The sequence below is a fragment of the Ambystoma mexicanum genome, chromosome 14 (genome assembly GCF_040938575.1).
Source record: "Ambystoma mexicanum isolate Mex_15411 chromosome 14, UKY_AmexF1_1, whole genome shotgun sequence".
Classification (NCBI taxonomy): Eukaryota; Metazoa; Chordata; class Amphibia; order Caudata; family Ambystomatidae; genus Ambystoma; species Ambystoma mexicanum.
Genome location: NC_090940.1, coordinates 602,258,055 through 602,274,466, shown reverse-complemented (window position 1 = coordinate 602,274,466; position 16,412 = coordinate 602,258,055). Strand labels below are relative to the sequence as shown.

Below are 16,412 nucleotides of genomic sequence, written 5' to 3'. Positions count from 1 at the left end.
AAGCCTTATCTGTTGGATTTCCCAATGATTTTCTTTAACAGGACTTCTGTGCAAAGAGTCATGCTGCTTATACATAACGTGGATGAAGGAACAATTGGTTAAGACATGTTTATTACAACACCAGCATACTTCTGGCTGTAGTTAAACTGTAAACTCTCAGAAGACTACCTTGAGATAACAATGACAGCACACCGTTTGATGTTACTGCTTACTAAAGATAGTTCAAAGAGAGCCCATGAGAATATTGTGATGAATCGGACGATATCACCACTCCTTTCTTTCAGGTAATCTTCCCTCCCATGTGCCGAGACTGAGGCAGACGCTTTCTGTTCCAAACCCTGGGGGCAGCTTTGTGAGGGAGGATCACTGGGGAAAGGTGATCCTCGGGTAGAGGGCACTGCATTGTTCGCGGAAGACGCATTTAGGGATGTTCCTTCCCTTCCCCAGGCCCTCCACCTCAATATTCCCCAACATGACATAGGGAAGAATATCTCCACAACTGGAATGAGGAAAATAGAGGGAGCAGTAATGGTTACTCCCAAAAGAGTCCAACATTCACTTCCTCAGTATTGTGCTAAAACCAATCTGACAAAAACAAAAAGGAGGTGCAGATTATTTATTCAGAAATACATTCTGAAAGTTTCTTTGGTGAAGTAATAACGTTCTTTGGTGAAGTAATAACTAGAAGCTACACATAGTTAATCTCCATTCTACCTGATCCAATCCTTGGTAGAAGAGTTCCAATACAGTGTGGAACAATCAACTGACAACTTGGTATTTTACCTTCCAATCATACATTTTGTATTAAAGTACAACAGAGTAATTACTCACTTGGTGTGATTACAAATGTATACCTCATATTTTTCTGAAGCATATAGAGCAAACAAAATATGTAAACTCATTAATAAATACTAGATATAAACACATGACTGCTTTCTGGAGAAATGAGGGTAGTAGATGCAAGTGCTAGATCTATTTCTAGGGACATTTGTCTTCTAATTGACCTCTAAAGTCTATCGCTAAGACTTTTACTATCTTAACTAAACCTCTCAAGTGACCTAAAAGGGGCTCTATAGACCTAGTCACGTGACAACAACTGGGACGAGGAAGCGGGTCGGAGCAATAAAGATGACTAAAACCGGCAAACCAACGGTGTGGTCTAGTCTTTGGCAATTGCTCTGAAAGGCTAGGAGCTTTAAGTTTGACAAAGCTGTGGAGGTGTGTGAGCTGCAGAAGCAGACGCTGACTGCAATGCCTGTCCCCAGTCAGAACACCAAGCAGGAGCATGCCACAGGAAGCTGTGAGCAGGTGAGACCTGAGACACCACAGAAGGAAGCTGGAGTGCAGAGAAGTCGCTACCGCTGAGCGCGAAGCAGCAGGAGCTGTGCAGAGATGGAAGAGGCCCTGAGAATGCACAATGGTTAACAGGACAAAAACCTAGCCACTGCAGTGAAGGGAACCAGAACTGGGAAACGCAAAGAGCATTTTCAGCACCCGGTAAGACTAGGGAAAGTGAGCGGGTTACTGAGGTGTGTATAAAGTCTAGCTGCATTGAACATGGTATTCAAGAGTCTCAGAACGACGTGTATGATGAAGCTGAAGTACTTATGAACTGTACCACAAACTGGTTACTGAACTCACAATTACAGGAGTTAAGCAAAGTAAAGGAAACAGTAAATATTAAAGAGTACTCTGTTGAACAGACTCGAACAAGCCAACTTTGGGCACACATTGTTTCATGGACAAAAGGGAAAATAACCACATATAAATCCTGGCAGGAGAGTATACCAGGCAACACCAAGTGTATGAGAAAGACTACAAGCTAAATGATTTTCAAGAATGCATAAAAGTCCTGGCAGGAGAGTATACCAGGTATAGCTAAGTATTTGGAAAGGGCTACAAGTTAAACATTGAAAGTCTGTACAAAAGACCTGGCAAGGGAGTGCATCAGGCACAATCAAGTGTGAAACTAAATCATTAAAAGAAGATAACCTCAAGGAAGACCTATGCCACGGAGGTTCTGAGTTGTTGGAAAAAGTGGAAAAGAACCTGGCAGGGGAGTATACCAGGTGACATGCAGGGCTGAGTCTCAGATCTAAGTTGTGACTTAAAAAGAGAACTCCAAGGAAGATGCATGTCCTGAATATTCTGAACTGTAGAAGCTTGGGGAAGGGAATCATTTCCTTTTTTTCTTTGTGAACTTTCACATTGATGAAGTTTGACATTTTAATTCCTTTGGAACTCTTTGACTGGACTTACATTCTATACTGGATTTAAATGCATGTGCACCTTCAAGATCCAGAGACAATACCCTTTGCACCTTAGATTTAGTTTAAAAGTGTGAGGGCCAAAATACGATTGCAGATGTAGGACATATCATTTTGGCCATCTTGACAAAGGACAGGCCCACTCGTTTTGGCTGAAGTAGGGAAATACCTCTTACACTAGGGATAGTGAGGCATTTTCCCCATCCGCTTTTTGATTTTAAAAAAGTCTTCATCCCAAAACATGGGCAGTCAATGGGTGGGTAAATAATTCAACAACACCAAAAGCTCTGTGTCCCTCCTTACATCCCATCTCCCTCATAGTTATGCTCCAATGTGACAATTTTAGCCGATAGGTGGCACTTTAGAACCACCTAATAAACAAAACAAAAAAGATTCACAGTATAAATTCTGGCTACGCTTCCACTCATGAGATGGAGTTATTTTCTCAAGCAGAGATGGAAAGTGCGGCTGAAAAAACATTTCTTTTATCATCCATTTTAGACTTAATTTGGAAGTAGCTTAAATGTGCACTTACCCTATTCCTTGTGCTATGTACTCCAGTTGCCGACACATACAAGACCGCACTTCGTACTCAACATCCTGACAGAGCGACTTTACTAGTGGAAGTATATCTCTCCGAATGCTGAAATAAGTAAGGAAAAGCTGGTTAACTAGAACCATATGTGTAATGTAAACGTAGGGTACATCTCATTGCTTAACTTTTGTATCAATCATCCTCTGGTGCATTTATGAAAATACAAAAAGTGCCTTGCCATAAGGCAGGTTAGCTTTCATGAAGTTATTACCACCATACAACAGTGATTATTTATTTATTGTGTGATATAGTTTAACAAACACAACTTCATACACGTACCTAACTTAACAAAACAAATTACAAGTCAAGCATAAAACAGATAAAATGCCATAAATAAGTCACAAGATATACCATAACATATCAATAAAATTCATCAATTGTCACACAATATAGCATCACTTAATCATCAATCCTAAAACCACATAAATCAACACCTACAATACAAACATTTAAAACAAACGAATCATCCCAACAACAGTGCGTATCCCTCTCCAACCAGGCGCATACAAATATGCTGTGAGGAACAATGTGGAGAATTGCCCTGGCCTTGGCATTCTACTAGGTATGTGCTATTTGGTGACAGTGATGAAGGAAAACACACAACATATAATGAACTTAAACCTCTATTCTGCAATATCTTTATCACGGACGTCAGGGTTTATGTCAAGGGAAATCTCTGTAATACACAGAGAAATCATCTCATGTATGTGTTTCCAACCACACTCTAGTAGGCACTGAACAGCTTCTGAATTCACTGACCATCTGTACAGTTGAGAATCAAATGGAAGTACGCACAAGTAAAAGGAGAATTATGAAGCTGGGTTAAAGCAGAGAAAGATTACAAACAAAACCAGTTTTGTAGTACAGTGGGTGAAGTTGTAGAAGGGTAAGACTACCTGAGATTCATGCTCAGAAGCATATTTTAAGGGAACACCTGATCCAGGCTATGACAAAGATTAGGCAGTGGTGAATAGAATTGTGGTTTGGAGGAAATACAATTATATTAACAGTAATTGGTTCAAAGGTTGACAGATGGGGTTTTTAGTGTAAATAGAGTAATTACAGAGGAGCATATGGCAGAAGACACGAAATGCTAGTTTTAGAATAGAAGTCAGGTAAATGGAAATACCCCCAAACTAAAGGAAAACATATTACACCACAAAAGAATTGGGAAACAGAAAACAATGTTGATAAATCAGCACTTATGAAAATGAAAGATGACCCGCACCCCCGACCCCCGACAGGTAGGCGGGGGTATCGATGAGGCACATGAGGAAACTCTAAGAAAGGGCACGCCGTCAATGAAACAAGTAATCACCCATGACTCACGGATCCGTATGTACTGCATCTCGATGGGAGATGGCCTTATCCCTCCCAAAGCACTGCCACCCAACCACAAACGGCTGCAATCACCCGCTACTCAATCTCATATCGCACATTACCTCTGCCACTACAATGCATCCAAGTCCTATGATACAAATTGTTCCAGCTGGACCCACGCATTCAGTCTCCTGGACTCGCATATTCTCCCGACAGCCTCCACAGCACCCAACCACAAGTCTGTTCTACTTGGGTCACTAGCAGGGACTTAGCCACCCCTACCTACCTTGTACTGGCTAAAATTCCCACACGCATTCTAAACCCCCGGACCAATCTCTGATATCTCAGATTTCAGTCCTGCAAAGGCATTCACCTACAGTGCTTTGAGGCCATACCAATGGCAACAGGCGCTTTACAAATGCCATATTGCATTGCTTAAAGGGAAAACCCAGCCCATGTTGATTTAGGAAATTGCTATGTTCAACATACAGTATGATGCAGTCACAAGAGTTCTAGAAGTTCTGCAAAATCATGAATTGGTCTTTAGATAAACTGGAAAGAAACTAAATGAGTATTTTGAAAGAGCAAGCTGACATTTTCTGGCCCACAGTAAGAGGTGAGCCCTTCCCAAAATATATATGGACATGAAGACAGTCTACACCTTCAATGCAAAAACACGTCCTATATCTCATGGTGGTAGGTGTAGGGTGGGTGAAGATATCCCCTGTGATCAGTGCATGCCCGCACAGTGGTGGGTTCCTGACTAGACCACTGTCTGGGCCTTCTTCTAGAACCAGCTCTGCTGGTGTGGGGCATGACCACTAGGTGCTCGGGTTCTGACTATGCCAGTAGTTGTCCATCAGGGGCCGCCTTGAGTTGCTGGAGGTATTGTAGCCATATATGGAGCTCCCCACACATGCCTTTGTTCTCCCTTGGGCCTGCTGTCCTGAATCCTATTTGTGATGAGCCCAGGCTAGCCATGCGTCTCGCTTGACTGACTGATACCAGAGGCACATGGCTGGAGAGGCGGAGCAATAGCGTGAAATATTTACTTTCATGAGCAGCCATGAATGAATGGCAGGTTAGCTAGGGGACCTTGGGCTCCTTGACACATTTAAGCCAATGCATGAGGAATAGATTATCATACAGTGCCCTCTTCCTGCAGTGTTGCATTAACCATCAATATAATCATTAATGAAGTCCCTGAAGCACAATACGACGAGTATCACTGTTCAACTATTATTTTTGTGATATCACAGTTAAGAGTCCAAACAACTAAAGACACATTTCTAATTTGGTTCTTCGGGACTTCCTGAGAAAGAGCCTTCACCCTGAGTAGTTTCAGTTGTCGCTCACAGTCTCTAGTATTATATGGTATATTTTATAGTGTCCTGAGCATGTGTCTCTTGTCCAGGTCTTTCTTGGCTGGTGCTGGATCACTCATGGCATTGTTTTAGTCCTCTTGGACTTACCAGGTATCAGCAACCTGGTATCTGAGGCCATCTGACAGGGGGCTAGACACTGCAGGAACTGTTGGACTCCAGGAGACTTTAAACTACCCCTGATGATGACTCTAATAAGGATTCTGTTAAATTGGGTCCTAATAGAGGTCACCTCCCTTGGCCGCTTGGCCGCTTGTTACCCCTTTTCTCTGGTCTAGTGGGAAGCGTTTCGGGGACACTTCCTTCTGACCCACTGAAAAGTTTCTACTTCAACTTGGCTATGAACCTATGTGGCAAGATTGGCAGATACCTTTTCCTTATAGCGTAGGTGAAAATGGTCGTTAGTACGCCTCAGAGTGTTACTGCAAATTCTAGGTTATCGTTCTCCTTCCACAGAGTATTGTTGGGGACAGTTGATATGGCGTGTAGGTTGGATGAGTGTAACTCTTTATATCTTGGCAACCTAGTATACCTTGTGTAGTATTTGAATGTTGTCCAGAACATCCCTGCTTGCGTTGTCACTTAGGGTCACAACTACCTTTGACCTATACTCTGAAAGTTTTAGTGGCTGCCAGTTCACCATTGAGTGCAATGTACATCACTGTGTATGGTCCATTTGACTGGATGAACTATGCCTCCCTTTTCTTCTGGACAAATACCAGGTGTACTGCCTTTCTCGTGTTGTACGATCCAGGTTGCCTAGTCTTAAGATGGTGACTCAGAACCATTGAAAAAAGGAGCAGGAGGAGTTGCTGTTTCATTGCTTGCATGTAACTATTACCCTACTCCTAAACTTGCATCTAAGTCCTGATAACTTGTTGTTCACATCAATCAAGAGACCTTAGAGTGGTAAGGCACTCAATACATTACCATAAATAAAATCACAGGATTTATGGGTGGAGTTAGTTAGTCTGTGTGAGCTTGGCTGAGGAAGATGGCAATTACTCTTAGGTGGAAATCCTTTTTATATCTAAGTAGTGCCACTGACTGATCAGCCATATTTAGCATGGCGGTTCAGATTCCCTACATAAATGTAGAAAGTTCTTGAACAGAAATTCCAGAATAGCACAATAAGCACAGAAATGATTTAGCCAATGTCTAATGGCCAAACAGCTTGCAGCCTCTTGACCATAATTGCTACAGCGTTTCCTCCATCAGAGTGAAATCAGTATCAGTGCTCACTTTGCTGGTCTCTGCTGGATCAGCCAAGACGAAAGGCTCATTAATCATACCCCTTGTGTCCCCCCTGCAAGACTTGCCAGCCTAGATCAAACCAATCACCGTACTGCTGTGAGAAAAGACCTGTGATTTGAGATAGAGTGGCAGAACCAGAGACATGAAGTTACAAAAGTTTCTTAAATCCTGTTTATCTGCTTATCATCATTGCTGCAGCTCAGCCTCTGCTGGATCAGCAGGTTTTAACACTACATCCACAAGTACGATCTGCTGCACAAGCACAAACTCATACAATCTGCATCCAAGTGCAATGCTGAGGACAAAGAAGGACTAGCCGCAAATCTCTGTGACACCCCCCGACTCTATTAAAGTAGATTATCGAACATCTCCAGCTGAAAACATTGGAATGTGGGTTTTGGGAACAGGTCAGGGCTGCTCATGATCACACGTATTTCTAAAGCAGGTGCGCCTGTCCCTTACCGTAAATGGGAAAAATGTCCCAGGCGTGGGAAACAAGTGGACTCAGGAAGCAAGATTAGGGGGATTTGAAAACTTTGGTGTGTGTTTTTAATCTCAAGTAAAATTCCTCAGTCCATATTTTACGCCCCTTATAAAAGAGTGCTTTACTTGAAATTGAAAGGAAACTAAATATAAGTGATCGCATCGCAAATGTTGGCACATTTAACCCTTGGAGGAATAGGAATTAATTTTTCGGGCATTTTGGGAGTTAGTCACCCATAGTCCTACAAAAACAAAATCAAAGAAGGTAGAATCAAAAATCCCTGCTGAGGAATGAAAAAATATTTCGGCAGCATCTATGCATGTACAGACATAATTTGGGGATTAGGTTCCAGTATGGATCTCTTGCAACGTTCGGCTGTGTGATGAATACAATGGACTCATCACTGTTTTCCCAGTGGTGAACTCCTCCCACGTGGCATGGGGACGGCAGCCACTACCTGATTCTAACCCTGGGGACGGCTGTATGAGGGAGGATCACATGGCGGGTGACAACCACCGGGGAGGTATCCCGAGTCCATCGGGTGAGACGCGGTATCTCCCTTTCCTCTTTCAGGATGAATCCACCATTTGTAAAAATCTAATGGCATATTGTGATGTCTTCCTTCTTTCACACATAGAAAATAATGGAAAGCATTGGTCACATCCCAAAGGCCAACTCTCACCTAACCAGCCTTATTATCAAAGACTTTTCCCAGCTCCTCATACTCTTCTTCTAAATATAATTTCACTTTAAGACCCATTTAAAACATTTATCCAACATTCTCAAAAAGGGACTTCTATTTCCACAATCCCCACAACACTGGGACGAAGAAGAGGAGAGGAGTAATAATAATCAATTCCCACTGTCAGCAGTCTAGTCCTTCCCCCAAATCCTATTGGCTAGAATCCATATAAAAAAGGTAGTGTGTGAGGCGCCCTCCCTCGAGGACCTGGCTGCAGCATTTGTCTGACATAGAGGAAGGAACTGCTAACTGCTGTTTGGGCTAGAGGAGAGGGGGAACCCCTGCACCACAATTGCCAAAGTGGGGCTGAGAGGACCAGCAGGGCCCCTCCAGAAGTAAGGGGAACCCCTGGGACTTAGCAGGGTGCTACAGCTCGAAGTTGACTGCAGGCTTCCTTACTGAAAGGGAAGCCAGCGAGAGAGATTCCTGTGCAGGCTGCAGCAGAGGCTGAGGCTGGAGCAGTGCAGGAGAGGACAGGGAACTCCAGGCTGAGACTCGCGAATGCAAGGCACACAGACAGATACAGGGACAGAAGGAAAAGCCGTGGAGACATGCGGAGCTGCGCAGCTGCTCCTGGTTGTCGAGCCGCTCGTGGAAGCAGTGTTTGTCAGTCCAGGCCGAGAGAGGAAGCCAGCGTGTAACCACAGAGCCAAACAGAATGCTCCTCGGACTAAAGCGTGGAAAGTGAATGAAGCAGATATTTAAGAAAGGCGCAGGCAGAGTTGGAGAACCTGGAAGAGTCTGGCGAGTCTGCCCAAAATAATGGGGGACCCCGGGGCATTCCGACAAGCACGCCAGCAAGTGTTTGACAAATATGAGATTGCTAATGCTGGAAAGAGCATAAGAAGAATGTTTGAATGCAGACACGGCACTGTACAAATTCAATACCGAGTCAGAAGAATGTTTGAATGCAGACAAGACACAGTACAAATACAAACCCCAATCCAGTACAGATGCATGAGATGCCAGTGTGGGGGAGAGGTTTGAGCAAGTGTTACCATAGGCAAGGATACCAAGTACCTCACGGTATAGGCCATTGTGGTTTAACCAAGGAACTGTGAATCAATTAAGAGATATCCTGGCTGGCGAGTACACTAGGCAGGATAGCTCAGTGGCAATATGCCTTGGAAGCAAGACGACACAAAGCAACACTGGTTCGATCCCCAGGTCCGCGCTTAGTAACCTCTGGGTATTTAAGCGCATTATAAATACACAACTAAGACAAACAACTACGCAACTAAAACAAACAATTCCTGTAACAGCGCCTTGCGAGTACACCAGGTGGTTGAGATTGAATGACGATTCAGGAGAGTACACCAGGCAATCTGCAGAGTAAAAGGAATTCTTACAGAAAGACTGTTGCAAAACTTGTGGTTTAAACAAGAACTTTGTGTGTCCAGTGAAAACACAAAGGAAATATTAATTAAAGTGGTACTTATGCCATTCTAATTAAGAAACCAAGTGAAGGGAACCACCCACTTGGATCCAAGGGTCCCTACCTTGGAAAACATTCTTGTTGGAGTCATTATTAGGTTCTGGTTTTGAACACTATTGCTAACATAAAAAAAAAAATATTTTCTTGCACCCCTTTATGTTATATATTTATTTGGCATTTGTACTGCACTTATACATCAAGAAAATTATGTTTCAAAGCGCCCACAGGGCAAAGGGAAAGGAACAATGGGAAACATCAAGACAATGGAATATGCCAAATACAGAAAAAGAGATCCTACTAGGCCTTGTTAACATTTGGATTGTGCAAGTACAGTGAGAGAGAAGGGACAGCGGAAGGGAGTAAGTGCTAGAGGATCCAGCAAGGGGTGAAGTGCTAGGGAGGTTGTTGCAAGGCAACAGGTAAATGCCAGACAGTGACCACAGGATGGAAGAGGGGTCACCAGCCCATCCAATAAGTGCAGACATGGAGGCAATAAGTGCAGGTCTGTTTTGTTTTAGTGCGATGGCTAGGATAGGACGTTTTGGACACAAAGACGGCTTTTCAGTTACTGAATTCCTAACACAGACTGATCTTTATTTTACATTTTTAGGTAGAGAAATTCCTCTTCGAACAGGGCCAGCTAGGCAATTTCACAACCCATTTCTATTTTTATAAATGTCTTTACTTAAGAATATGAATTCCTTGTATTCGACTCATTTCTGACCCCTCACAGGCCCCTGTACCACAGATGTATTCATGTTAATAGTTATGATTTCCTGGAAGGGTCTTAAGTCTTTTAGAACAATGTTTTATGTTGACAAATGTCCACTAGAGGCAGTAAAGGAACAGGACTCTCTTGGAGTTCGCTTTTGGACTATATTAAATGGTATCCTCCATGTTACAAAACCGGCATGTAAAATGCAGCAAACCATTGAATGTATTTTTAACTTTACACAGAAATGTAAAGCTTACCCTGGTAAAACTATGTTGACTATGTACCAAGCCAAATCCAAAGCAGTGGGTCTATTTGAAGCTGATGTCTGGGGATGTTAAAAGGTTTATATGGTTCAATGAGTGGAGAATGGATGGTGTAAGACTACTGGGTGTCACAGATTCCGCTTCTAATTGGCCTTACCAACAAGATTTGGGGTTTAATTGTATTGCTGATCATTTTAATCTTGCACCTCTTTCCATGTTTTTAAACTCTATTTCCAATAAGGAGGTCATTTAAACCTAAATGATTTTGAAGGGTGTTGTAAAAAGTGAAAGGGTTGCGGACATTGTCATGTACAAAAAGAGCTAATCAAGGTGAATGAAGCCTATGACTTAAATGTATTAAACAAACTGATTCTTCTTCCTGAAACATGCAACCATGCTTGTTTAGCTATCTGCTAAAACAAAAGTCTACACAAAGAAAACTGTGTAACAACAAAAAAGCGGCTAATAGGTGTCATGGGGGTATTATTATTCAGAGTGGACTACATCCTTCCCTGGTATAATCTAATCCTTTTAAACACTGCACTATCACAAGAGCTTGTTTTAATCTTTTTAAATTTGAATTCACCTGTAAGACCTTGGACGGGGAAGACATGGACATATTTTGTCCTAACTGCCTAAATGAAGCTGAGACATGAATTCACTTTTACTTTCTTTGCCCATTATATAAAGACGTAAGATTGTTTTATCTGAAACCCATATTTCACAAACCTAGCATATACGACATTGCCAACAAACTTTTTTCTTTGAAAAGTTTTGTTGATAGGGGCAATGAGTAGTATGAGAGTCTTAAGTAATTGTTCTTATAAGTAAAAGGGAGGATATGTTTGATAAGAGTTTTATCATAGTAGTACAAATTGTTGTACTATTTTTTAGGATACGCGGTTGAAACCCTTTTACTGTGTTAATTGATTGTGTTAATTGTATGGAATATTTATCTGTATTGAACTTTAAAGGACATCATATTTCCGAATAAAGATTAACTGAACTGAATATGATCAACCATTTTATATACACCATTCTGCAGATTAATTGTGGCTCTGGACACATTAAAGCAACTCCTACATTTGCTTTCAGAACAGGAAAAAATGTGCACCAAAGATTGATGTGGCCATATAACGAACCAGAATCAAAAAATAGGGCTCCTGGTGTGGAACGTATTCTACCCAGGAGGGTTAACTAGGAAAACAAAAGATACAAATGAATAGGTCCAAGGATGCTAGGCTCAGAACAACACCTCCACATGTATTATCAAACTCTGCATTGCTAAGGAAGGAATCACTCTTCAATAGTATGTTGTAGAGATAAATCTCATTTTTTTATATTAGAGTTGTGTGCAAAAAGACATAAATCCAACATTTAGAGAAATTAAGACATCAAAATGGTTTGCTAAAACAGAACAATCAGACAAAAAAACAGAAAGATATTTACAACACACAGTGCCAAAAAAACATTTTTTGGGACAATCTCCAAATTGTGTGTGTGCAACAAACCCGACTCCTATTAGGATTTGCCAAGAAATTCACATATTACAGTGTACAAATTCAAGTCAACATTTGTGAAAAACACATAGAACAATGGTGGGTACACAAAATTATTTTTCTTGTGTAAACAGCATTAATGTGCTGTAGTTTTGGGGGGAGTAGTGCGTCTACATCAGGTGTTTCAGCCGTTTCTAGGTGGGCTAGGTGTGCCTCATCTTTAACACGGCCTTCATCAGGACGGAGTTCTGTGTAGATTGACGTCTGTGCTGCAGGGGAAGGAGACTACAGTCAGTGGGGTGTCTGAGCCAAAATTATTTAGTTTGAGTGAATCACGTGTGGTTGATGTAAAATCAAAAAGCACATAGCTTACCTATGGGTTAATAGATTTCACAGGCGCTAAATTTGAGATCTGCTAGCCGCATGGGCTGGTCTCTGTATGATCCTGTTGCAAATAACAGAGAACGAGAGAAGCAAAGGGAGGTTGAAGCTAAACATGTCCCCGTTTAAAAAGGCATGAAAATGTTTTTTTTTTTTTAATTATATGCAGGGAAAAAAAGTCTTACCTCTCGCTGGAGGTCGAAAAATGCTGATCCAGGGTGGTATCAGTGGGAAACAGACACGGCTTGCACAGCTAAAAAATATACATGGCTCAAGGTGAGTGTGGTTACCTAGTAACAACTGTCTCATATATATAGCAGTAAGGGCAGCGTTTATTTTAAAGTACCTGTGAGGGTTGCAGCATGGGCAGCCTGTCTGCAAAAAAGTACGAGCTGGAGCTCCTCAGGCTGCTGAGTCACAGATGAGACTGCAGGGGCCTGACTGCAAAGCGTTGGTAACGCTGTTGCTAGGTCCCTGTAGGTATTTATATGTTGGCCATCTTGGAATGGCCCTAGGATCGAGTGAGAAACAAAATGATGGATTCTGCTCCATCCGGGGGGGCCAAAAAAAGCTCAATCAATTATGGGTGTGATTAGTGTCAACGCGTGTCTCAAAAGTTAATTTAGACAATATTGTTGACAAACGGTTGTCATGGCAACCGTAAGCATTGCAGAATGGCATTGGTTTTTTATACTCTGAAAAAACATAGCTAATGGCCCCATGAGGTTGTGATTACCGAAAATACTTCATTTCAATATGCTGTGGCATGGATCACAAAATGTTTATGTGTCTCAGGAATCTCAGCAGAGAAAAAACATAATTAAGTAAGTGGACAGTTTGTATTGTATTACTAACAGCCCGAGAGGGTGAGAATTAGGGCGTGTCACCTGGAAACTTAATACATAGTTTCATAATGACAGAAAACATTTGGAATTAACAAAGAAAGTATAGTTTTTCATGTAGGTGATTTCATACATTGACCAAAAAAACACACAGTGCCATAATGTCTACTGACTTCTGCATTTCATGAAATGAAAAATGATCATAGTGTTAAGAAGTTCATAGCTCATACTCAATCATTGGGCACATGTATTACAGGAAAGACTTCCATTCAACTGACACATTTAGACCAGCCTGAACGGAGTTAAGTCTGTGGACCCACCGTTGTTCTAATTGGGTCAGCGTTTTGTTCAGATCCCCCCCCCCCACGCTTTGCTGGTTTCACTTTTTGGAGGACAAACCATCTTGGATCAGTATCACTATGGTTCTTACTGATAAAATGCTCTACTAGGGGCTTGTCTGCTACCTTGTTCCTGATACAGGAACGATGTTCAGAGATGCGCATTTTGATGGCACGTGTGGTTTTTCCTATGTAGAGGAGTTTACAAGGGCATTGTATTACATATATGACACCCTTCGTGTTGCAGTTTGCAAAATCTTTCATTATCCATTTAACTTGTGCATGTTCGAAAGATTTCTTTTGTAGGGTCAAAGGGCATGCCACACATTGACCACATTTGTGATGTCCAACTATCGGAGGTAAATCCCATAGTGTGTTCTGTGTTTGTGGGGGTGACTCTATGAAGGTGTGTACTAGAGCGTCTCTTAGATTTCTGTTTTTCTTGAAAGCAAAACATGGCACATTGTGCAGAGTACCGGGGTGTTTCACCAAATGCCAGTTCTTCTTGATGGTTTTTTGGATCAATAGGCTCAAGGGTCCAAAAGTGGTGACACATACCAGTCTTCCCAAATCTTTTTTCGGTTTGTTTTCCAAACAGATTTCTCTAGGTGTATGTTTGGCTCTCTTTTTGGCTTGGTTGATGGCCTTTTTTAGATAGCCTCTCTCTGCAAGTCGTTGGGTTAGTCCTTCCGCATGTTGATGGAATTTTGCCAGGTCTGAACAATTTCTTCGTATACGCAAAAATTGTCCGTAAGGTAAATTGTACTTTAATCCCATCGGATGATAACTTTGGAAGTGCAACAAAGTGTTGCGGTCCGTGGGTTTTCGAAACAACTCAGTTTTTAGTCGATCCCCGGTCTTGTAGATATGCAGATCCAAGAAATCTATTTGGTGGTGGTCCCAATGCATGGTAAAATTAATGTGAGTATTTCTTAAGTTGATCCAACTGTGGAACTGTTGTAGTTCCAAAGGTGTCCCCTGCCATATAATAATGACGTTGTCAATGTATCTCTTCCATAATGAGATGTTTCCTAGGAAGGGGTTGTCTGGCGTGAAGACATGGTTCTTTTCGTAGCGGGACATATATAGATTGGCAATGTCCGGGGCGAAAGTATCGCCCATACTCACACCTTTAGTTTGTTTGTAGATTTGGTTCTGAAACAGGAAGAAATTTTCAGACATTGCCAATCTAGTGCACTCAAGGATGAAATTTGTGGGGGTAGAATCTAAGTCTTCTCTGGTGTTCAGGATGTCACGAATGGCTTCTAGACCTTCTTGTTGTGGTATCGATGTATATAGAGCCTCGACATCCATTGTGACAAGGAGGCTATCGGTGGTGAGGATGATGTCGTCAAGTAAGTTAATAGTGTTTGTGGTATCCTTTAGGTAGGAGGGCATTTTGATTACAAAAGGTTTTAGAAAATAGTCTGTGTAAAGGGACAAAGGTTCCAGGAGGGATTCGCACGCCGATACAATCGGTCTACCGGGCGGTTTTTCTGAATTTTTATGCATCTTTGGGATGATATAGAAGGCTGGGATGCGTGGGTTGGTTTTGTTCAAGAACATCTTCTCATCTTCACATATCCAACCTTGCGTGAGGGCGTGTTGAGTGAGGCTTGCAATTTCGTCTTGGAGGACCTTGGTAGGGTTGTATTCCAAAGGTAGGTAAGCTTCTCGATCGCCCAGTAGTCGTAGGCACTCAATGTTGTAATCAGAGGTATCCCAAACGACTATGCCGCCCCCTTTGTCTGCGGGCTTGATTGTGATTGATCTGTCGGTTTCCAAATTTCTCATAGCAATCCTTTCTTCTTTGTCAAGGTTATCGCTGTAGAAGTTGTCTTTTTTAAAACCAGCTAGTATGGTCTTGGTGACTATCTTCTCAAAAGTTATGATCTCGACCGGAGTCGAGCCAGGTGGAGGATAGAACTTGGATTGTTCTTTTAAACCTGTGGTGTTGTCTGACTTATTCTGTGGTTGTTGTTGTCCAGTGTCTCTGCACCCAGGTAAGTAAACTTCAAAAAAATGTTTCAAACGTACATTTCTGAAGAATTTCCGCAGTTCTAATTCAATCTCAAAAGGTCGTGCCTTTTGGGCAGGGACGAAGGATAAACCCTTAGAGGAAGACCCAGGAGACGACCGACGCAACGAGGACAGCGAATGAGAACGCGCCAGTGGCACCAAAACCAAGGACAGAACCAGGGATACCAGTCTTCATCTTATCCACCCGCTTTATGACCCCACCAGAATTAAGGCTCCTCGCCAAGGGTTTCTCCTTCGTCCCTGCCCAAAAGGCACGACCTTTTGAAATTGAATTAGAACTGCGGAAATTCTTCAGAAATGTACGTTTGAAACATTTTTTTGAAGTTTACTTACCTTCGTGCAGAGACACTGGACAACAACAACCACAGAATAAGTCGGACAACACCACAGGTTTAAAAGAACAATCCAAGTTCTATCCTCCACCTGGCTCGACTCCCGTCGAGATCATAACTTTTGAGAAGATAGTCACCAAGACCATACTAGCTGGTTTTAAAAAAGACAACTTCTACAGCGATAACCTTGACAAAGAAGAAAGGATTGCTATGAGAAATTTGGAAACCGACAGATCAATCACAATCAAGCCCGCAGACAAAGGGGGCGGCATAGTCGTTTGGGATACCTCTGATTACAACATTGAGTGCCTACGACTACTGGACGATCGAGAAGCTTACCTACCTTTGGAATACAACCCTACCAAGGTCCTCCAAGACGAAATTGCAAGCCTCACTCAACACGCCCTCACGCAAGGTTGGATATGTGAAGATGAGAAGATGTTCTTGAACAAAACCAACCCACGCATCCCAGCCTTCTATATCATCCCAAAGATGCATAAAAATTCAGAAAAACCGCCCGGTA

The 16,412-nt window shown here is 42.2% G+C and overlaps 1 protein-coding gene across 3 annotated transcripts in view; it reads right to left on the bottom strand.

Moving 5' to 3' along the window:
- PPP4R4 (protein phosphatase 4 regulatory subunit 4) overlaps positions 1–16,412 on the bottom strand; it is a 1,234,696-nt gene that overhangs the window by 638,788 nt on the left and 579,496 nt on the right. For all 3 annotated transcript variants that reach the window (XM_069637985.1, XM_069637983.1, XM_069637984.1), the window contains exon 7: positions 2,803–2,910. In XM_069637985.1, the coding sequence (XP_069494086.1) occupies positions 2,803–2,910 (108 nt within the window). The remainder of the gene's footprint in view (positions 1–2,802; positions 2,911–16,412) is intronic.